At 41.7% G+C, this 22392-nt stretch overlaps 2 protein-coding genes and 1 pseudogene across 2 annotated transcripts; all 3 read right to left on the minus strand.

Moving 5' to 3' along the window:
* Positions 1 to 2391: 2391 nt before the first annotated feature.
* On the minus strand, positions 2392 to 4972 carry LOC116249606 (BURP domain-containing protein 12-like). Its single transcript, XM_031622753.2, has 3 exons — positions 4835 to 4972; positions 3451 to 4746; positions 2392 to 3004 (listed from the first exon to the last, which is right to left on the minus strand). Exons 1-3 carry the CDS (start codon positions 4874 to 4876, stop codon positions 2537 to 2539), a joined length of 1806 nt encoding a protein of 601 aa, XP_031478613.1. The 5' UTR covers positions 4877 to 4972; the 3' UTR covers positions 2392 to 2536.
* A 6262-nt stretch (positions 4973 to 11234) lies between these two features.
* On the minus strand, positions 11235 to 14651 carry LOC116250431 (BURP domain-containing protein 12-like; annotated as a pseudogene).
* A 1503-nt stretch (positions 14652 to 16154) lies between these two features.
* LOC116249925 (BURP domain-containing protein 12-like) lies at positions 16155 to 18788 on the minus strand. Its single transcript, XM_031623239.2, has 3 exons — positions 18659 to 18788; positions 17278 to 18570; positions 16155 to 16833 (listed from the first exon to the last, which is right to left on the minus strand). Exons 1-3 carry the CDS (start codon positions 18698 to 18700, stop codon positions 16366 to 16368), a joined length of 1803 nt encoding a protein of 600 aa, XP_031479099.1. The 5' UTR covers positions 18701 to 18788; the 3' UTR covers positions 16155 to 16365.
* Positions 18789 to 22392: the final 3604 nt, after the last annotated feature.

Consider the following 22392-nt stretch of genomic DNA (forward strand, 5'->3'; position numbering starts at 1 on the left):
AGGAACTCGTTGCTTCTCAACCAATAGCAATGTGCATTGATTAGAGTAGATTCGAAGCCATCTCCATTTAGTGCAAAGCCATCTTCATTACTACAAGATCGGGAAGCTCGGGGTTTTTCTTATATATATATATATTCGGTACTGCTTCCTTTGCCTGCACTGCAGCGCCAGTACTAGTAGCACTGTATTTGCAGTAACTTTTTTTAGATGACGAAGAACAGTTTTAATTTGTTGAAGATTTTGAGTCGGAAGAAGATGTATAATGGATTGTTGGAAACTAATCTGCATTCCAATTCCGTTTTACTTGGAACGATGCCCACTAATAAAAATTGAAAGAATGTATGCTGGCTGAAGGTCGGCGCCTTGTCTTCAAGAACGAGTTTTATTTTTTTTCTAGAAAAGTTGGTTTGTATATTCGTAACCCGTTTCAATTGAAGGCAGATTTAAGATGCCCCGACGATTGACCGGTGATGGAAGACCGCCGGGCACCATATGTCCCTTAAACACGCCGGCCTCCGACTCAGAGACCGGACAGCCCCCTTCGACGCCAGGTGCCACCATCACCATCTTTGCCGCCTCCAGGTACTTCGACCTCTATATCTGTCGTCTGCCGTGTTCCCTGGCACCACCATTCCCTCTAGAGGGGGCCGAAGTTCCCGGAGCGGCGGCGGAGCTGGGGTCCATCAGATTTTCCAAGCTCTAACGGGTCATGGGAATTCCGTCCCTACGGCGCTGAAGGAGGTGTACAAAATCTTGGAGAATGCGTACTGTGAGGATGGCTGACTACGAGATACAAAACTTTTTCTACTTTGTTTTTGTTTATGTCTTTTTTAAGTTTAGGGAAGAAGAATTCTGACGTGTTTGGATGACATCTGTACAGGCTTTTTTGACCAAACAGCATCATTAGGTTGATTTTATCTTCTTGCCCAAGCACACATATATATTTAGGTCTTAGGATGATTGATCTAAAATCCTTAGTTTGATGCATTGTCGAATAAAATAAGTTTTATTAGAAAAAACGTGAGAAAAAAGGCAAAAAAAGGAAAAAATGCTTTTAAAAAAAATCAAAATGAAAAAACCACGTTTTATTCCCTTTTTTACTTTTTTTCCCGCTTTCCTCAAATTTTTTATCTTTTTTATGTATTTTAATTGCCAAATTTTTGTTTTTACATTTTTATATTTTATTTTAGTTTTTTAGAATTTTTAATTTTGCTGCCATTTTTCTCAAAAAAAATAACCGTATTATATCCAAAAAAAACGCCTTACTGTATTTGTGACAATAGCTTAATGTACCATGAATTTTATTACCAATCTTTTATTTCAGTAAAAAAAAAAACAGATTTATGGATTTCTGATCAAAGACCCTCTTAAATTTAATAAAAGTAATAGAGTCCAATCTTCATCGTATCTCTTATTTAGATTTGGATGCTATTATAGTGTTATACCAATTCTGAATCTTTAAATTATATCTAACTAATACTCAAAATAAATTTCTTTTACAAGATTTAACTAAATTGAATATTTAATTCTTGGTTCAATTCTCAACCTTTTTTTAGTTGAGGTCAAAACGGGCCCAGCTTTTGGACCTACAAATCGTGTAACGTCAACACATGGCATGCCTTTAATTGTATTCCTAACCGAATTTTTAATGAAATTTGACCAATTTTCATAATGTAATAGCATTAGATATAAAATAAATTTTAACATGATAGGGAGTTGGAGTGGGAACTATGGACTCGTCTTGGATCTTATCCAGATCTCCTCCTTTTTCCTTACTTATTTTAGTTTCTTTTTTTTTTCCGTGTTTTGGTTGGTCAAGCTAAATACTGAAAAAAAAAATAGAAATTAAATATTAGTATTAAGGCGGAGGGACATTATTTGTGGAGAATGAATGGAAGGTAAATGATCTGGATCGGGCCGTCCGGCTTGACCAAATAGGGATAACGGGGACATGGTTATCTAGGAATTTCCATTAAGCTTGTCTAAAACATGTATACATTAGATCTTTCCCAATATTAACACAAAGCACGGTATGTTTCTGTTAGGTGCGTTGTATTTTAAAAGTAACTTCAAAACAGTCTGTTGCCCTTCTGTTCGAAAAACGTTCTGCCTTGCATTCCACGCCAGTACCCTGATGAGACAATGCGAGATAGATAGCAAGTAACCAGCCCACACCAGGGAGGGCGATGCAGGTGGGTCAGATCTAACACATGGTCATGTATTTATCATTTGTTGAACGGACCTTTCTCATTCATTGTTGAGAGAAGTTAATGGTACTGATCTTAGTAAAAGGAACTCGTTGCTTCTCAACCAACAGTAAGTAATGTGAAAGTAGTCAGTCATCTATGTAACAAAATGCGAACAATCTGCAATATCCGTATCACAAAACACTTGGAAATGATGGTAGAGTAGATTCGAAGCCATCTTCATTACCACAACATCGGGAAGCTCGAGTTCTATGTTTTATAAATTATTTTCAATACAGATAGACGCGATGCACCCAGCTTCCTTTGCCGCCGGCATTGCAGCGGCGGCACTAGTCACGAGCGACCCATATGAAGTCATTCTGGAAGATGAAATGGCACACCTCGATCTCCCCCGGCCTGTGTCCCAGCGCCCTGAACGCAGCGTGGCCGGCGCTCCACTGGGTCGTGTCCAGGTGGCAGATCGCCACCGCCTGATTGGCCTTCTTCCCTTCCAACATCACCTCCACGTCATACACTTTGACAAGTGGCAAGGCATGGCAATAGTAAACCAGGTAAGGAAAGAGGCTCTGGTGGCACGACACGGCCCGGGTCACCCCGCCACCGTTCCGGCCCTGGACTTTCCCCACCTCCACCATCCTGCCGGAGCCGGCCGTGTTGGCCGTCGTCGAGACCCATGCCTTCTCACCCAGTATCGATGCTGCGAACTCTGCCATTCCCTCGATCGAGGTCACACATCTTTTCGTTTCACTTTTCACCGCCGGCCGCTCGCAGTCGGCCAACGTTCGGCCCATCGCCACCTGAGTGAAAAGGTGTGTTCTCAAATAAGGTTATGTTCGAATCTTTACAGCAGCTGAAAAGGTGTGTTCTCAAAAGGATGAACTCAGCAACTTCACGTTCTAAGTAGAAAAAACCACATCTTTAAGGTCAGATAAAAATGTTTGACCTTAAATTAGTGAATTTGAGATCATCTCAAATATCACCGCCGATCTAAAAAATACACGCTAAAACTGATTTAGTTTTCAAAACAATATCTACACAAAAGATTGGAGCCTGCCAACAGTAGGTAGAAACTTGAAAGAGCGTAAACCGGAGGTGCCGTAATCGGATCTGACCATTGTTTTAGATACCCAAATGCATATCCTGGTCCATCTCCTTCAAAGAACTCGGATATAGGAGTTCTGGAGGAAGAGTGACAATGACCCGACTCGAAGATGACACAGACTACGAAGCAAATCAGTCTTACCTGCAAGCCGGAGGCGTTGAGCGTCTGAATGAGCTCCGGCAGCCGGCGGGAGCTGAAAGGAAGCTTGTCGGCTATCGACCTCGGGAGAAACGACCTCGGCGGCATCTTGTCCGTGATGTCCGGCACCGGAATGTGCTGGCCGGACACGAGAGACGCCTCCCGGAAGAATTTCCCTGGCTCGACGAGCGCCGTGGCGGAGACGGTGGTGTTACGGTAGTCGTTGAAAGTGGTGCCCGTCCGGTGGTACTCGGTGAACGTGGTGTTGTCTTTGCTGTACATGGTGAAGGACGCGGTGATCGCGTTCCCGTCCTTCCCGTATTCCGTGAACTCAGCCAACGGGTTCGAGGCGTTGCCATACGTGTCGAACGAAAGGCTTGCACCGTTGTCGCCTTTCCCGTACGACCGGAAAACACTCTCCGGCATGTTAGCGAGCTCAGAGTATGTTTGAAATTGCTCGAGTCCGGCGTTGGCGTCGGCCTCGTAAGACTGGAACTCGTTCCGAACGACGTTGCCACTGTCGGCGTAGCTGGTAAACTGATCCAGCGGGCCGTTTCCCTCCTTGTTGTAAGATGTGAACGCGTTGCGAATCACGTTGGAGCTTGTGGAGTAGCCGGTAAACTGGCTCAGAATGCCGTTGGCGACGGAGCCGTAGGACTTGAAGTCGTTCCCGACAACATTGGCGTTTTCAGAGTAGCTAGTAAACGACTGAAGTCCGCCGTTGGTGTCGTCGCCGTAGCGGGTGAAGCGGTGCTGATCGACGTTGCCGTTGTCGCCGTAGTTGTTGAATCCGCCGATGCCCTCGGTGTCGTATTTGGAGAACCGTCCCGCTCCGACGTTGCCGTCGGACTCGTAGCGAGTGAACTGCTGGCTTCGCTGATCATGGTCGCCGCCGTAGGTGGTGAAGGTGTCCTTAGCGACGTTGCTGCTGACGGAGTAGTTAGTGAAGTCGCTGCTGCCGATGGCGCCTGGCTTTGTGTACTTGACGAAGTCGCGGCCGCTGTACTCGGTGAAGGTGTCGGGGACTGGGGCCGGGGCGGATCCCTTCTTCTTCTTCTTCAGGGACGTGCAGTAGAGGTTGGCGGATGCACAGAACGAAGGGAGGTGCTCTTGGAGGGTGTGAGCGTCAATATAACGAGCATAGGCAGCCGCCTGAGTGGCGTTTAAAGGCGAGGCTTTGCCGAGGAGGAATGGAGGTAGCTCGGCGTTGGGGAAGGTCCGGCGCCAGTATCTGAGAAGAGACGCCTTGGGTGAGAAGGGGTTCACGCTTTCTCCTCCTTCACCTGCTGCATTAGATGCCTGTGCCCAAAAAGACAAGCATTATAAGTCATAAGAACATTTTAGAAAGAGAGAGAGTGAGAGAGAGAGAGGGGGAAAGAGGTTTTACAAGAAGAAGAAGAAGAGTGAGGAAGAAGGAGAGGCGATCCATGGCGGCCAGGCGAACCAGTGGAAAGCAGAGGACGTGAGAGCAGGGGAGGGATGTGAAGGGATAAATAAAGGCGCTAGGGGCTATGGCAGTGTTAGGTGGCGGGAGATGCCCGCGCCCGCTGCAACTGGTGGGACCCACACAAATACTCAGGTTTCGGTCATCCCGCCACGTTTTTTTGGCAGCTTTCCTCCGATATTTTCCTTTATTTAAACTCCCACTACCGCTCTCGTCTTTCCCAATTGTAATTGGTTTCGGACGTGGGTGGATCCAGATCAATTCCTCAGTGGATCGGGTCCAAACCCGATCCATTCTACTATTTAAATACGTTCTTTACCCTTCCAAAAATCAAGGGTAAAATACAGTGCAGGTGGTCGTCAGTGGTAGTCCCTCGGGATTCGAGGCACGTTCTCTGCCTCTTTTCTAATGCTTTTTGCTTCTCGTCCTTTCATCTCAGTAAAAAAAAAAAAAAAGTCTAATTTACAGTTTCCCGGCGGGGTTAAATGCTAGAAACGTTGAGATATTCCTATTTCCCAGAAAAAGTTGAAGAGAACTTCGTAGTTGGGTTTAAACTGAGGCCTTAAAACAGAAACATACGTTGATCACCTCGATTTGGGGGCCAGAGCAGTGCTACCGTCGCTAGGAAAGGAATACAGCATAACCGAATACTTGATACCCCGTAAAAATTTCTCAAAAGTTCGAAAGAAACACAAATTGTCAGTAGCAAATATAGATGGTAAAATGTACAAACTTAAGCATCTCAAAAAGGAATGTTGTCGTATGTTTATAACGAGAGACAAGAGAGAGCCATAGAGTTGGTGAGTAGGAGAGACCCACAAGGTTTAAGTTTTCATTCAATCACTTGTCTGTTTGTGACATAAGACTTGTTTTTGGTGTCTTGAGATATTATTTATTTATATGTGGTCACTAGTATGAATAAGAAAAATCCATGTGAGTGACACTAGTATAAAGTTTTAAGATTTTAAAGGGTACCAATGAAAAAAATTACTCCAAAATATCGATACAAAAGTAAAAAAATTTGTAAGGTTGCTCACACCTGCCTTCGGCCCTGATAATGGTTCTAGGAAGAAGGAAGGATTCTACATTTTATATTCATGATAATGCTGGTAATATTGAGGGAGTTCTCTCCTGCGCATTCAATAATTGTAACCGACGATTCAGGAGGACATATAGGACGCGAAATTTTCTTGGAAGCACTTCTCTTCCAACTCTTCTTTTTACTTTCTTTTATTCTTGCTGCTTTGTCGAGTTCCATGCATGCAGACCCTGTGGCTGAAATAATTGCGACCGCAACAGTTCACGTGGCCGTGCCCACCACTGTTCAGTCGGCGGAGGAGTGCTCGGCAGTTTGGATTTCCCCTTTTAAATTTTCTTTTAGATTCTTCAGCGAGTGATGGCGCTTGATTTACCTGTTCAATGAATTTACTGAAGCTGCATCAGCGTGGAACAGGTTTGTCAAAAATTAATGAAGAACGATCTAAATCCTGGGCCCAGCTTTTGCTTATAATTGGTGCATAAGTTCATGAAATGAACTCTTCAACATGAAAAAAAAAAAAAGAGAAATGGTTAGTTACCTGCAGTTATGTATTCAATATTATCTGTTATCACTAAATTACTATTTTATTAAGAAAATTGCAGAAGTGATTTTGTTTCTTTTTCTAGAGTTATATATAGGCAAATGGTAGGCATAAGAAAATTGTCCCCAAATTTCACAACTTTGAAACACAAATATAATGGGAACATATTTCTACATCTATATGTAGATAATCAATATCTACACACCTCAAATCATGATCTGATAATGAACTTAACCAAATAAATGTACAGCCAGGATGGAAGAATATGTAGTGATCTTATCACCTACCAAAACTTATGAATTAAACTCACTATGGCCAACATAATGACTAACTTTCTGGCAAGAAAAAACTAGTTAAAAAATCTCATCCGACAAGATAATTATTAGATGCAGACATGGTAGGAGTAACCGTGAATCTACGGAAGCAATAAAAGGATTATGAATTTGAAGAAAACAATATTTCGCAACATATCTACGGAAACAATATTTCGTATATCTCAGTTCGACAAAGTAATACCCAATTAAGAATCTTGCGCTGCTTCTTAGAGGCTTTCGATCTGAGTTTGATTGCTTGAAAACTAATGAAACAAATAAACCAAGAACGTTGTCCTAAACAGTAGAAATCTGTAAAAATAATGGTTCTCCCCCTAATTAATTATCAACACTCCTTGGTTTACACTTCTTTGTATTATGCCTACCCTTTAAGCCACGCCAACTACATATATAAAGTATATAAAGTGTGTGTATATATATATATATATATATATATATATATATATATATAACACTCCTTGGTTTACACTTCTTTGTATTATGCCTACCCTTTAAGCCACGCCAACAATATATATATATATATATAGTGAGCCCATGTGGGTGGGTCCTGATAAAAAGGAGCACTTGAGCATATATGACAAGGAGAGTTAAGAAGAAGGTGGATAAGGCGAATCAAAAGTAGTTCATGTGCAGTGTAATTAAAAGCCACTGCATTGGATGCCCTCTCTCATCAAAATGTGAAACTGCAAGGAGACATGAAAAGGTTGGGAAGGTACAGAGGGCACCCCATAAAGTGGCTCATGCTCTATATTAAAAGCCAGCCCAATATCACACTCCTTGTCAAAATTGAGAGGTGACAGGCATACATGTTTGGCAACTGTTAGGTCACGTGATTTCTCCCTATCTAAAACCCTAGCCATACCCATGCAAGGGCCTACTTTTTATCAACTTCAGGGTTTTTAGGGTTTAGCACGATTCATATGTGGGCATCTGCCCACACAAACTTGTATTGAATTATACAAATATGTTTATTTGTAAACATATATGGGGATGAGGCTGGTGAAGGAACTAAACTCAAACGTACTAGTGTTTTATCTATTTTCTCAAAAGTGAAGTGTGTTTCTGCAAAATGTTCAGTGGAGATTGAATGCCAAGAATACGTTCATAATTGTATAAAAAAAATATCACGAACATATGCACGGATGGACATACTCATGGAGACCTATTATGGAGTTCGCTGTCACATAACTTTTCGAGATTCTCGATTTGATACCTCTTTCTTTCTTTTTCTTTTTTTTTTTTTACCGAAGCCTAATTCAACGGTGAGAGCAATATACTACTTTATTAATGTGGGGCCAGGCCACCGAGGCTGGCTGTTTCCTGACTGTAATCAATTTCTCCATAAGAGTTTCAAAGAAAGTCTCTTAATGAACGATCAGGTTCCACTCGAGGCAGTGAGACATCTTGGGCTTTGTAAAAGAAAAGGGATACAAAGTAACCACTTATGATATTCCTCATGTCCCCAAATGGAGGGGGCGAAATTTAACTGACATTATTGCATGCATCACGTTTCGCGATTTATGAAAAGAATATGAATGCCAGTTTCATTCATTAAAGTTGCATTCCCTTTCCTTACTGGAAACTTTAATGCCATTATATTGAACTGCTAATCTCTGTTTCCTATGTAAAACTTTCACGCTTGGAGTCAAGAAAGTTTATTGTTTTGGGTATGATGTCTAAAATTCGATCTCTTAGTTCATATTTTGTCCTCAACAATGTTCTCTCACTCACATTTTTGTTGAAAAAGAAAAAGAAAAAGCCTTATGTCTTTGTTCACATGAGAACTCAAAAACACTAAATAGTTGGGGATGTCAACAGATTAAATGCAAATTGGATATACCCTTAATGATATCTACTTTTTTAGACATTTTCATATTCGGATTCAAACACAAACAAAGAGAATTCATGTATGAACCAGAATTTGAATCTGAAATTCGATTTCACAATCCAAATCTAAATTTTGACCCCAATTTGGCCTATTTTCAAAATGGAAAAGCATTTGATAGTAGGTTTTTTGCAATTCCAGGAACATAAAAAACTTGAGGCAAATTAAATTTTGTCTCATTAACAGAGACAAAGGCATTACCAATATTGGAGATAAGAACATTAGATCCATTGAAGATCAACACACCATTTGTACCCATATAATCTGATTTCTTATGCAGTCATATGGGAAGTGCTTGTGTCTAGGTACCACGCCACATTTGTAGGTTGTTGTTCTAAGGCAATGCCAGCAAATAACTTAAGAATATCATAACATGGGCGAGTGGTGTGATATTTTCTACCACAAAATTAACATACTACAGGCGGATTTATCGAGTTAGAATCCTTAAACCCGCGGTTACAGTGATTTTGATGATAAGAATTATTTTGTTGATTTCCATTATTTTGAGTAAACTGTTGTCTGCCCCTACCACACCCCCTATAGGAACCACTATGCCCATGCCCTCGTTGGCTAAAGAAGGCCACAGAATTTTCAACTTGTTGAAAGGCATGATCATTCATATTTTAAAGTCTTTTTTCATGATTCAACAACAGAACGTATATCTCAACAAAAGTAGGCAGATTCTTCATTGTGGTAATTGAAGTTATAGAACTTTCATATAGGTAGATAATTCACTAAGTGTGGTGTATAATAGTATCATCAGAAACAACTTCATTGACAACACATAAAGCTACCATGGAGAGATCTCTCTTTCGCACGTCTTGAAGATCTCATTTTAATTGCAAAATTTTCGGATTTTGTGCTCTTTTGACAACAACGTGAAGATTTTCCTTCTCATGTTTTAAATTCACAAACAAGTAACAGCAGATGAATCTGAGGAGATGCTCATTGAAGCATGTTAAGCTGAGGAACATGAATGCCAATTGCCTAAATTTTCTTCATTCCTATAAATGGCTCCACCTTTTTCTTCAGCTGTTTCCTTTTCGTATTGGAAAGCTAACATTCTTAGTGAAAATTAATTAAGAAGAAACATTTTTGGAGCGCGATAACATACATTGCTCTACTTAATTGGAAGTTGTGTGAAGTTGTCATGTTATACAACCTCTTTGCATTCAAAAGCAACTATACAAGACGAGGACATATTGAATGAAACATCCAAAATTTTGGCGATTTTTTGGAATAATTTTTGAAAGATACCCCTATTATGTAATAACCATAAGAGCCGCAGTTCCTCAAAGACAAAAACATGAATATGATTATTTCCTTGGTAGCTTCTGTAAAGCCCTAACTTCTACTTACATGATGAATTGGCAACTCCTCCTCAGAGTTATAAAACGATCAGGAGTTAAAGAGATTGTTTGGCTGGTGAAGGAGTTGAACCAACCAAGGTAGATCTATGTTTGGACTTGACCATTGTCATTCTTCTTCTTCTAAAATGTCCTACTACTGGTGTTCAAACTCAATCTGAAATTAGAATGGGACACTCTCTCTCTCTCTTTACTTGTGCTATATAGGGAACCCGATCTGAACTTGGAAATGGGCTCTTTATATCTCGTCATTGGCCGGCTGAGGTAGAAAGACGCTCATTAAAATATGAAGATCTCAGGTTAGATAGAGATATACAGGAGAGACGCATTCCTAATTTACACTGCTAAAATGTCTTGCCTAAGCGTAGAAGGGAATGGAGGATTTGATCTTAAATCCATTGATCGCTATGAAAATATTATCACGTTAGAAGTCAGGTAACCTAATACTTTTGCCATGCACAAACAAAAATGTATCCTTTTATGAACGCGCAGAGGCGTGAGGTTATTTGTAAATGAGACCAACATTTTCTTCAATTCAGAGGTTCATGCCAAACCGTTTATTGCTAATTTAACCACAGGATCGTAAACGACTAAACGTTGTTATTGGCTCTCTACATTGTTTTTCTCTTCATGGATCTCCAATGTTCAACCTGGTAACTGTGCAACCAATGGATGGAAGATGAACAGAGAGTTGTGGTTGGCATCCTGCAAAGCATCAGGCTAGGCTTTCTCCCCAACCTTCTCTGCATTTCATAAATTCAAGGAAAAAATTTTGGTAAATGTTGGAGGATGAGCTTCTTCTACCCAGCAATATGACCTATATGGAAATTCAGAAATGCCTGAGGCCTGACTGCAAAAGCATAGTTTCTACAGGGAATTCTCAGGTGGTCTTGAACGCCGTAAAGAGCATTTTCTACTGCTTTATCAGAACTAAACACGAGCAAAGGATTAAACTATGGTGCTTCATTAATGTCTGGCGTAATAGATGACGTTTAAAGAACGGTAATCAGTTGTCTTCCAAATAGTGAAGCGGTAAAGAGGGGCAAGAACTGCAATTGGACCAGTAAAGGGGCAAAATGGCACCCATGTTTTTGGTCTGCTGTAAGCTTGCCCATATATATGTTGAACATTTTGTTTAGTTCTTTGTTATGCATAGAATGAACTTTAAGGCATTAGATACAATATCTAAGGTGTGGTTTTTGGACTTTTTGGTAACCTCGCAGGAAAATTTTATTTCCTGCGTAAGCAACAGCCGGGATTGAAATTTCTGAGCACAAACAAGATCTTAATTTTCCTAAACCACAAAGACTTCGAGGCAGCCCACTAAACCTGGGAGGCCCATATGAAGTCATTCTGAAAGATGAAGTGGCACACCTCGATCTCCCCTGGCTTGTGTCCCAGCGCCCTGAACGTCGTATGGCCCGCACTCCACCTCTACGTCGTACACCTTGACGCGTGGCACTGCACGACAATAGTCGACCAGGTAAGGAGGTGGCACGACACGGCCCTGGTTACCCCGCCGCCGTTCCGGCCGCGGACCTCCCCCACCACCACCATCCTCCCGGAGCCGACTGTGTTGGCCATCGTCGAGACCCGCGCCTTCTCTCCGAGCACCGATGCCGCAAACTCTGCCATCCCTCGAGGGAGGTCACACATCGCTTCCTTTCGTCCTTCACCGGCGGCGGCTCACAGTCTGCTAAGGTTCTAGCCATCGATCCCTGAAAAAGGAAAACAAGGGCGTCATCGGTTGTGATTTTCCAGAGAGGAATCCGTCGTACCCACTGATGCCTACTGCAGACTGCTGGAGTTTAGAATGCAGATAAGCTCCGGCAACCATGTGGAGTTGAACGGAAGCTTGTCGACGATCGTCCTTGGCAAGAACGACCTCGGAGGCATCTTGTCGTGGATATCCGGCATGGGTATCTGGTTCCCGGACAGGAGATCCGCCCCTCGGAAGAATTTACCGGGCTCCACGAGTGCGGAGGTGGGGCGGGAGGAAGCGTTGATGTAACACCGAAGGTGGTGGTCGTCTCGTGGTACTCCTTGAGCGTGGTGTTCTCGCTCACGTAGGAGGAGAACGACGCCATCGCTCTGTTACTGTCCTTTCCATAGTCTGTGAACTCAGCTAGTGGGTTCGAAGAGTTGCCGTAGCTGCCAAAGATGAATCCAGCACCATTACTGCTCAGCCGGTAGGACCGGAAAACATTGTCAGGCTTCTTTGCTCTGTCCGCATATTGCTGGAACATCTCGCTTCATTGGCTAGTTGACGTTAATCCGAAACGTCCAGAGAGAGAGAGAGAGAGAGAGAGAGAGAGAGAGAGAATACTGCAGCCACTATAGTGAGGAGGAAGAAGAAGGGGAACAGCGCCATTGAAGAAGCAGAAGAATCCAAGTGGCGATTCTGATCAGTGACGAGGTGAAAAAAGAAGGAGATTGGGTTTAAGTATACAATCAAGAGGGCCATGAAACCAGGGAAGAGATGTACAGGGTCGCTTTCGAACAGAATGTCTCACCATTGGACGATTTTCTTCCTCCATTTTGATCTTCACTTTCAATCTGCGGATCCCACCGTGCTTGCCCTTTTCTGATCATGTCCTAGTGGTCTGGCACCATGCTGCCTACCGGTGGCCATGATCGCATCAAAAAGAGTCGAAACCTTACTGAACTGTGTCCGATGTTTGTACGTACCGGCGTGTGCGTTCAGGTGTACACACACCCCCGATATATCTCACGAGTTTGTAATCGAGATCTTTTCTGAAAAAAATCCATAAAGTTCTTCTCATAAATTTTAACATTGAGAACCATATATATCTCACGAGTCATCGCATGCGAACTTTGTGCCGACAGCCTTGGGTTCTGAGTCAATTCATGATCTTCGATTAACATCAATGCAATCCACATGCGAATTATTTGTTGGTAGCTGTAATCCATTTATGTCCACTTGGGCACGCATGTGGATCCATTTACACATATTTTTTGGGAGTTTGATTTCCTTAGGGTTTGGCATTCAAATTTTGAAACCTATTCTACATGTGAAACTTCATAATCAATCTACAAAATGAATGTCAGTAATTCTTTTTCAGATGAAGAAGCACAGTTTTAATTTGTTGAAGATTTTGAGTTGGAAGAACGTCCATAGTAGATTGTTGGTAACTGATCTGTATAGGAATTCAGTTTCTAGAAAAGTTGGTTTGTGTAGCAGTAACCCGTTTCCATTCATGGCAAGCTTAATCCTCGTTCAAACTATGTCATCGTCCGGTTGTGAATATATATATATATATACATATGCCGGCTTTCTCTTAGCATATGGGGCTTTACATAATGCATCGGGTGCTTCTGATTGGACGGAGATCCAAATAAAGTAAGGATTTTGCACACCACCACCCTTCTGTCTCTGTGTTTTATGTGTGTGTATATATATATATAAATTAAGTTTTTAAAAATATGAAATGACGTACTACATCTTTAAATAAATTACATTTTCTTATTGCGATAAGAATCCAAAAGCAGATATCTCTTCAAATGGAACGGATTTTGTCTTTGTGGGGTATAATGGCAGCAAATGGAACGGAGGGTGTGAGCGTCAATATAACGAGCATAGGCAGCCGCCTGAGTGGCGTTTAAAGGCGAGGCTTTGCCGAGGAGGAATGCAGGCAGCTCGGTGTTGGGGAAGGTCCGGCGCCAGTATCTGAGAAAAGACGCCTTGGGTGAGAAGGGGCTCACGCTTTCTCTTCCTTTACCTGCTGCATTAGATGCCTGTGCCCAAAAGATAAGCATTATAAGCCGTAAGGATATCTTTTACAGAGAGTGTGTGTGTGTGTGCATGTGTCAGCGTGTGGGAGAGAGGCGTCCTACTGAAGAAGAAGAAGAGAAAGGAAGAAATTGAAGGAGAGGAGATCCATATCGGCCGGAAGAACCAGTGGAAAGCAGAGGACCTGAGAGCGCGCGGAGAGAAGTAAAGGGTATAAATAAACGGACTGTGGCCTCCGGCTGTCTTAGGCGGAGGGAAATGACCGCTGCAAGACTCAGATTTCGGTGAACGCGCCATGGCAGCTTTCCTGCGTTATTTTCCTTTATTAAATTCCCTCTCTCCCTTGGGATTGATTTCGGACGTGGGTGGATCCAGATCAACTCCTCAGTGGTGCGGGTGTAGTAGGGTCTGGCATTGAAATTTTGAAACCTATACGTGTGAAACTTCATAATTAATCTAAAAAACGAATTGCAGTAACTCTTTTTAGATGACGAAGAACAATTTTAATTTGTTGAAGATTTTGAGTCGGAAGGAGATGTATAATGGATTGTTGGAAACTAATCTGCATTCCAATTCCGTTTTACTTGGAACGATGCCCACTAATAAAAACTGAAAGAATGTATGCTAGCCGAAGTCGGGGCCTTGTCTTCAATAACGAGTTTTATTTTTTTTCTAGAAAAGTTGGTTTGTATATTAGTAACCCGTTTCAATTGAAGGCAGATTTAAGATGCCCCGACGATTGACCGGTGATGGAACACCGCCGGGCAAAATATGTCCCTTAAACACGCCGGCCTCCGACTCAGAGACCGGACAGCCCCTTCGACGCCAGGCGCCACCATCACCATCTTTGCCGCCTCCAGCTACTTCGACCTCTATATCTGTCGTCTGCCCTGTTCCCTGGCACCACCATTCCCTCTAGAGGGGCCCGAAGTTGCCGGAGAGGCGGCGGAGCTGGGGTCCATCAGATTTTCCAAGCTCTAACGGCTCATGGGAATTCCGTAAAGTCCATCCCTACGGCGCTGAAGGAGGTGTACAAAATCTTGGAGAATGCGTACTGTGAGGATGGCTGACTACGAGATGCCAATATACGCAGAATATTAATAAACTATATAAATCTTTTTTTATTCCCTTTTTTCACTTTTTTTTTTCGCTTTCCTCAATTTTTTTTATCTTTTTTATGTATTTTAATTGCCAAATTTTGTTTTTACGTTTTTATATTTTATTTTAGTTTTTTAAAATTTTAATTTTGCTGTTATTTTTCTAAAAAAATGACCGTATTATATCCAAGAAGAAACGCCTTATTGTATTTGTAACAATAACTTAATGTACCATGAATTTATTACCAATCTTTTATTTCAGTAAAAAAAACAGATTTATGGATTTCAAATATGAAGTGATCAAAACTCTCTTAAATTTAATGTAATAAAAGTAATAGAGTCGAATCTTCATCGTATCTCTTATTTAGATTTGGATGCTATTATAGTGTTATACCAATTCTGAATCTTTAATTTAAATCTAACTAATATTCAAAATAAATTTCTTTTACAAGATTTAACTAAATTGAATATTTAATTCTTGGTTCAATTCTCAACCTTTTTTTAGTTGAGGTCAACACGGGCCCAGCTTTTGGACCTACAAATCGTGTCACGTCAACACATGGCATAACTTTAATTGTATTCCTTTTTTAGATAATCACATGTTCACATTCAAATATAAATAAAAAAAAATCATATCGGAAATCTAATTTCACGATCTGAATCTGATCCATATCTGATTTTTGCATTCATATCCAAAACCAAATTTTCAATGGAATTTGATCAATTTTCAAGATAAGAGAGAATTAGATATAAAATAAATTTTAACATGATAGAAAAAGGAGTTGGAGTGGGAACTATGGACTCGTCTTGGATCTTATGCAGATCTCTTCCCTTTTCCTTACTTATTTTAGTTTCTTTCTTTCTTTTTCCGTGTTTTGGTTGGTCATTAAATCTTTCCCAATATTATATATGAAAACTTGTCTGAAACATGTATACATTAAATCTTTCCCAATATTAACACAAAGCACGGTATGTTTCTGTTAGGTGCTTTGTATTTTAAAAGTAACTTCAAAACATTCTGTTGCCCTTCTGTTGTAAAATTGAAATACTTTCTTGCATTCCACGCAGTACCCTGATGAGTCAATGTGAGACAGATAGTAAGCACCAGGGAGGAGGGCGATGCAGGTGGGTCAGATCTAACATGGTCATGTATTTATCATTTGTTGAACGGACCTTTCTCATTCATTGTTGAGAGAAGTTAATGGTACTGATCTTAGTAAAGGAACTCGTTGCTTCTCAACCAACAGTAAGTAATGTGAAAGTAGTCAGTCATCTATGTCACAAAATGCGAACAATCTGCAATATCCGTATCACAAAACACTTGGAAATGATGGTAGAGTAGATTCGAAGCCATCTTCATTACCACAACATCGGGAAGCTCGAGTTCTATTTTTCATAAATTATTCTCAATACAGCTAGACGGGAGCTTCCTTCCTTTGCGGCCTGCATTGCAGCGGCGGCACTAGTAGCGAGCGACCCATATGAAGTCATTCTGGAAGATGAAGTGGCACACCTCGATCTCCCCTGGCCTGTGTCCCAGAGCCCTGAACGCCGCGTGGCCGGCGCTCCACTGGGTCGTGTCCAGGTGGCAGATCGCCACCGCCTGATTGGCCTTCTTCCCTTCCAACATCACCTCCACGTCATACACTTTGACAAGTGGCAGGGCATGGCAATAGTAAACCAGGTAAGGAAAGAGGCTCTGGTGGCACGACACGGCCCGGGTCACCCCGCCACCGTTCCGGCCCTGGACTTTCCCCACCTCCACCATCCTGCCGGAGCCGGCCGTGTTGGCCGTCGTCGAGACCCATGCCTTCTCACCCAGTATCGATGCTGCGAACTCTGCCATTCCCTCGATCGAGGTCACACATCTTTTCGTTTCACTTTTCACCGCCGGCCGCTCGCAGTCGGCCAACGTTCGGCCCATCGCCACCTGAGTGAAAAGGTGTGTTCTCAAATAAGGTTATGTTCGAATCTTTACAGCAGCTGAAAAGGTGTGTTCTCAAAAGGATGAACTCAGCAACTTCACGTTCTAAGTAAAAAAAACCACATCTTTAAGGTCAGATAAAAATGTTTGACCTTAAATTAGTGAATTTGAGAACATCTCAAATATCACCGCCGATCTAAAATACACGCTAAAAGTGATTTAGTTTTCAAAACAATATCTACACAAAAGATTGGAGCCTGCCAACAGTAGGTAGAAACTTGAAAGAGCGTAAAACAGAGGTGACGTAATCGGATCTGACCATTGTTTTAGATACCCAAATGCATACCCCGGTCCATCCCCTTCAAAGAACTCGGATCTAGGAGTTCTGGAGGAAGAATGACAATGACCCGACTCGAAGATGACACAGACTACGAAGCAAATCCGTCTTACCTGCAAGCCGGAGGCGTTGAGCGTCTGAATGAGCTCCGGCAGCCGGCGGGAGCTGAAAGGAAGCTTGTCGGCTATCGACCTCGGGAGAAACGACCTCGGCGGCATCTTGTCCGTGATGTCCGGCACCGGAATGTGCTGGCCGGACACGAGAGACGCCTCCCGGAAGAACTTCCCTGGCTCGACGAGCGCCGTGGCGGAGACGGTGGTGTTACGGTAGTCGTTGAAAGTGGTGCCCGTCCGGTGGTACTCGGTGAACGTGGTGTTGTCTTTGCTGTACATGGTGAAGGACGCGGTGATCGCGTTCCCGTCCTTCCCGTATTCCGTGAACTCAGCCAACGGGTTCGAGGCGTTGCCATACGTGTCGAACGAAAGGCTTGCACCGTTGTCGCCTTTCCCGTACGACCGGAAAACACTCTCCGGCATGTTGGCGAGCTCAGAGTATGTTTCAAATTGCTCGAGTCCGGCGTTGGCGTCGGCCTCGTAAGACTGGAACTCGTTCCGAACGACGTTGCCACTGTCGGCGTAGCTGGTAAACTGATCCAGCGGGCCGTTTCCCTCCTTGTTGTAAGATGTGAACGCGTTGCGAATCACGTTGGAGCTTGTGGAGTAGCCGGTAAACTTGCTCAGAACGCCGTTGCCGACGGAGCCGTAGGACTTGAAGTCGTTCCCGACAAGATTGGCGTTTTCAGAGTAGCTAGTAAACGACTGAAGACCGCCGTTGGTGTCGTCGCCGTAGCGGGTGAAGCGGTGCTGATCGACGTTGCCGTTGTCGCCGTAGTTGTTGAATACGCCGACGCCCTCGGTGTCGTATTTGGAGAACCGTCCCGCTCCGACGTTGCCGTCGGACTCGTAGCGAGTGAACTGCTGGCCTCGCTGATCATGGTCGCCGCCGTAGGTGGTGAAGGTGTCCTTAGCGACGTTGCTGCTGACGGAGTAGTTAGTGAAGTCGCTGCTGCTGATGGCGCCTGGCTTTGTGTACTTGACGAAGTCGCGGCCGCTGTACTCGGTGAAGCTGTCGGGGACTGGCGCCGGGGCGGATCCCTTCTTCTTCTTCAGGGATGTGCAGTAGAGGTTGGCGGATGCACAGAACGAAGGGAGGTGCTCTTGGAGGGTGTGAGCGTCAATATAACGAGCATAGGCAGCCGCCTGAGTGGCGTTTAAAGGCGAGGCTTTGCCGAGGAGGAATGGAGGTAGCTCGGCGTTGGGGAAGGTCCGGCGCCAGTATCTGAGAAGAGACGCCTTGGGTGAGAAGGGGTTCACGCTTTCTCCTCCTTCACCTGCTGCATTAGATGCCTGTGCCCAAAAAGACAAGCATTATAAGTCATAAGAACATTTTAGAAAGAGAGAGAGTGAGAGAGAGAGAGGGGGAAAGAGGTTTTACAAGAAGAAGAAGAAGAGTGAGGAAGAAGGAGAGGCGATCCATGGCGGCCAGGCGAACCAGTGGAAAGCAGAGGACGTGAGAGCAGGAGAGGGATGTGAAGGGATAAATAAAGGCGCTCGGGGCTATGGCAATGTTAGGTGGCGGGAGATGCCCGGCGCCCGCTGCAACTGGTGGGACCCACACAAATACTCAGGTTTCGGTCATCCCGCCACGTTTTTTTGGCAGCTTTCCACCGATATTTTCCTTTATTTAAATTCCCACCATCGCTCTCGTCTTTCCCAATTGGGAATTGGTCTCGGACGTGGGTGGATCCAGATCAATTCCTCAGTGGATCGGGTCCAAACCCGACCCAGTCTACTATTTAAATACGTTCTTTACCCTTCCAAAAATCAAGGGTAAATTACAGTGCAGGTGGTCGTCAGTGGGAGTCCCTGGGGATTCGAGGCACGTTCTCTGCCTCTTCTTTTTGCTTCTCGTCCTTTCATCTCAGTGAAAAAAAAAAAAGAAGTCTAATTTACAGTTTCCCGGCGGGGTTAAATGCTAGAAACGTTGAGATATGTTTATTTGTATCCGCCCACACAAACTTGTAGTGAATTATACAAATATGTTTATTTGTAAACATATATGGGGATAAGGCTTTTGAATGAACTAAACTCAAACTTACGAGTGTTTTATTCTATTTTCTCAAAAGTGAAGTGTGTTTCTGCAAAATGTTCAGTGGAGATTGAATGCCAAGAATATGTTCATAATTCTATAAAAAAAAATATCACGAACATATGGACGGATGGACATACTCATGGAGACCTATTATGGAGTTTGCTGTCACATAACTTTTCGAGATTGTCGATTTGATACCTTTTTCTTTTTTCTTTTCTTTTTTTACCGAAGCCTAATTCAACAGTGAGAGCAATATACTACTTTATTAATGTGGGGCCAGGCCACCGAGGCTGGTTGTTTCCTGACTGTGATCAATTTCTCCATAAGAGTTTCAAAGAAAGTCTCTTAATGAACGATCAGGTTCCACTCGCGGCAGTGAGACATCTTGGGCTTTCTAAAAGGAAAGGGATACAAAGTAACCACTTATGATATTCCTCATGTCCCCAAATGGAGGGGGCCTTCTTTTTAGATCGGAAATTTAACTGACATTATTGCATGCATCACGTTTCGCGATTTATGAAAAGAATATGAATGCCAGTTTCAATAATTAAAGTTGCATTCCTTTTCCTTACTGGAAACTTTAATGCCGTTATGTTGAACTGCTAATCTCTGTTTCCTATGTAAAACTTTCACGCTTGGAGTCAAGAAAGTTTATTGTTTTGGGTATGATGTCTAAAATTCGATCTCTTAGTTCATATTTTGTCCTCAACAATGTTCTCTCACTCACATTTTTGTTGAAAAAGAAAAAGAAAAAGCCTTATGTCTTTGTTCACATGAGAACTCAAAAACACTAAATAGTTGGGGATGTCAACGGATTAAATTCAAATTGGATATACCCTTAATGATATCTACTTTTTTAGACATTTTCATATTCGGATTCAAACACAAACACAAACAAAGAGAATTCATGTATGAACCAGAATCTGAATCTGAAATTCGATTTCACAATCCAAATCTAAATTTTGACCCCAATTTATTTTCAAAATGGAAAAGCATTTGATGTAAGGTATTTATTTAAAGCTAAATCTAATCTGAATCTGATTAGATATTTATGTATGTATGAATTCGATCGGATGTCATTTTTTAAACCGAATCAAATCGATTTCTTAATGAGATATCAAATTTTTTTTCATACTCGAATTTTTTTTTTAAACCGTTCGTTGTCAGATATTTGTTCTAAATAGAATATATTGACATCCTGTGGCGTAGCCACATTGTGACATGCCCACACCAGTCTCTTAAAAGTTTTTAATTTTTTAAAAAAAATCTTAAATATTTATCCTATAAGTGCCCCACCAGATTTGAGTTTGCTTAAATAAGTGCCCCTCCAACCATTTTTTTTGGCTCCGCCATTGTTGACATCCCTACAAATAACTTCCTGTACAAACAAAACATTCATCACACTCTAAACTGACATTTTTCTTTGAACAATAGCTTTTGTATTCTCTCGATCGGTTCTATTATCTTCTCTTTTTTACATATGTAAAATTACACTTCAGTAAAAGAAAATTATGTTCTTATTTTGCCCGAACACAAAATTACTCTATTTGGAAAAAGTGTGTACTGAGCAATAGTTCGAGGCTTTTTGACAACCCACTTGACAAAATGACGAAGCCGATGGGGATGTGGTGTTCTTTCTTTCGTTATGGTATTAATACCAACAACATAATCATAAGTTTCACTTAATTTTCCAAATATTTAACCACCAAAGTTGAGTTTTCAGATTAAAAAAAAAAATATGACCCCCCTAAATATATGAAACACAATCAACGGTAGAGCATGAGGGGGATCAAAGTAAAGTTTTTTAAATTTTGATATAGGTTAAAATATCATTTTTCAAATTTTTTATATAAAACAAGTGAAATTTTTTAAAATTTATATGTAATTTTTAAAAAAAGAATTTTGAAGTGGGGCCAAGGCCCATGCCAACCCGGACTCCACCCTTGAGCCCTTCAGCATTCCGTGTCGGACCGCATGTCTCACATTTTTCTATTCTTCTTCACGATTTTGTACAGCATTTCTTTTTCATTTTATACATCAACTGACAGCAAATTGTCGAGCAATTTTCTTATTGATTATGACCTGTAAGGATAACTATTAACTCATGAACGCCAACTTTTATGGAAGAATTCTTGAGAAGAGCAAGATTCCTCAGTTATCTCTTCCTTTTAGTAACTTAAATTGCAGCAAACAAAAAAAAAAAAAAAAAAAAGGAAAAGGAGTCCAACTACAATATAATGATCAGATTCTTTCGTACATTCAAAAACCGTAAAGTGAAACCTGTATATTAATTATGGCCTACGAATTTACTCGTTGGTGAGCTTAGTTGAATGTAAACTTGGGAATTTGTAAAGATTGAAAGTTCAACAAGATCCTAGAATTCAAAGTCTCCAGCTTATAAAAATTTTAGTTGCACGCTAAAATTTTGAGTGTAAGATTGCGAGAAGCTGGCAGGATGATTGGAGAACGAAACTCCAAAAAAGAATCTGGAACTGGAATTTTCATTATAATTTAATTTGAGATAAAATTTCAAGCCATCAAATGGCCCCTCAAAATGGAAAAGATCCTAACCTAAGTAATTTTAATATATATATATATATATATCATGAATAAAAATAATCGAATGGTTATACTATCTGTCTATATTAGTGAACCCAACGTACATTAGTTATAATTAACCAAGGGTTTGATTGACTGATTCGAAGATTATTTTTTAATAAATGGTACAAAATCTAGGTGTGCTTTCAACAGTATGAAAAAGTTAAATGTGCATGTTCTTTTTCATTTTCACATCTTCAAGTGTGTTTCTCAAAAATTTTTTGAGAAAAAACTAAAACAAATATTTTGTCCTCAACCCAAGAAGCCAATACAGCGTGATTTTGTGTATCATTTCGGAAAATGATTCCCCTCTTACTGACATTGATCCACAGCATCGTTTACTAGTCACTCATGTGATCCATAGAATATATGAGCACGCTTTACCTGTGAAAATGTCCATGGAGCGACTGTTAAGCTTTAGAGAAGGATCCAAACAATTCAATCTCAATGAACATTCATCCGTAGATTCGCGCATCGGA

Source organism: Nymphaea colorata, chromosome 3 (genome assembly GCF_008831285.2).
Source record: "Nymphaea colorata isolate Beijing-Zhang1983 chromosome 3, ASM883128v2, whole genome shotgun sequence".
Taxonomy (NCBI): Eukaryota; Viridiplantae; Streptophyta; class Magnoliopsida; order Nymphaeales; family Nymphaeaceae; genus Nymphaea; species Nymphaea colorata.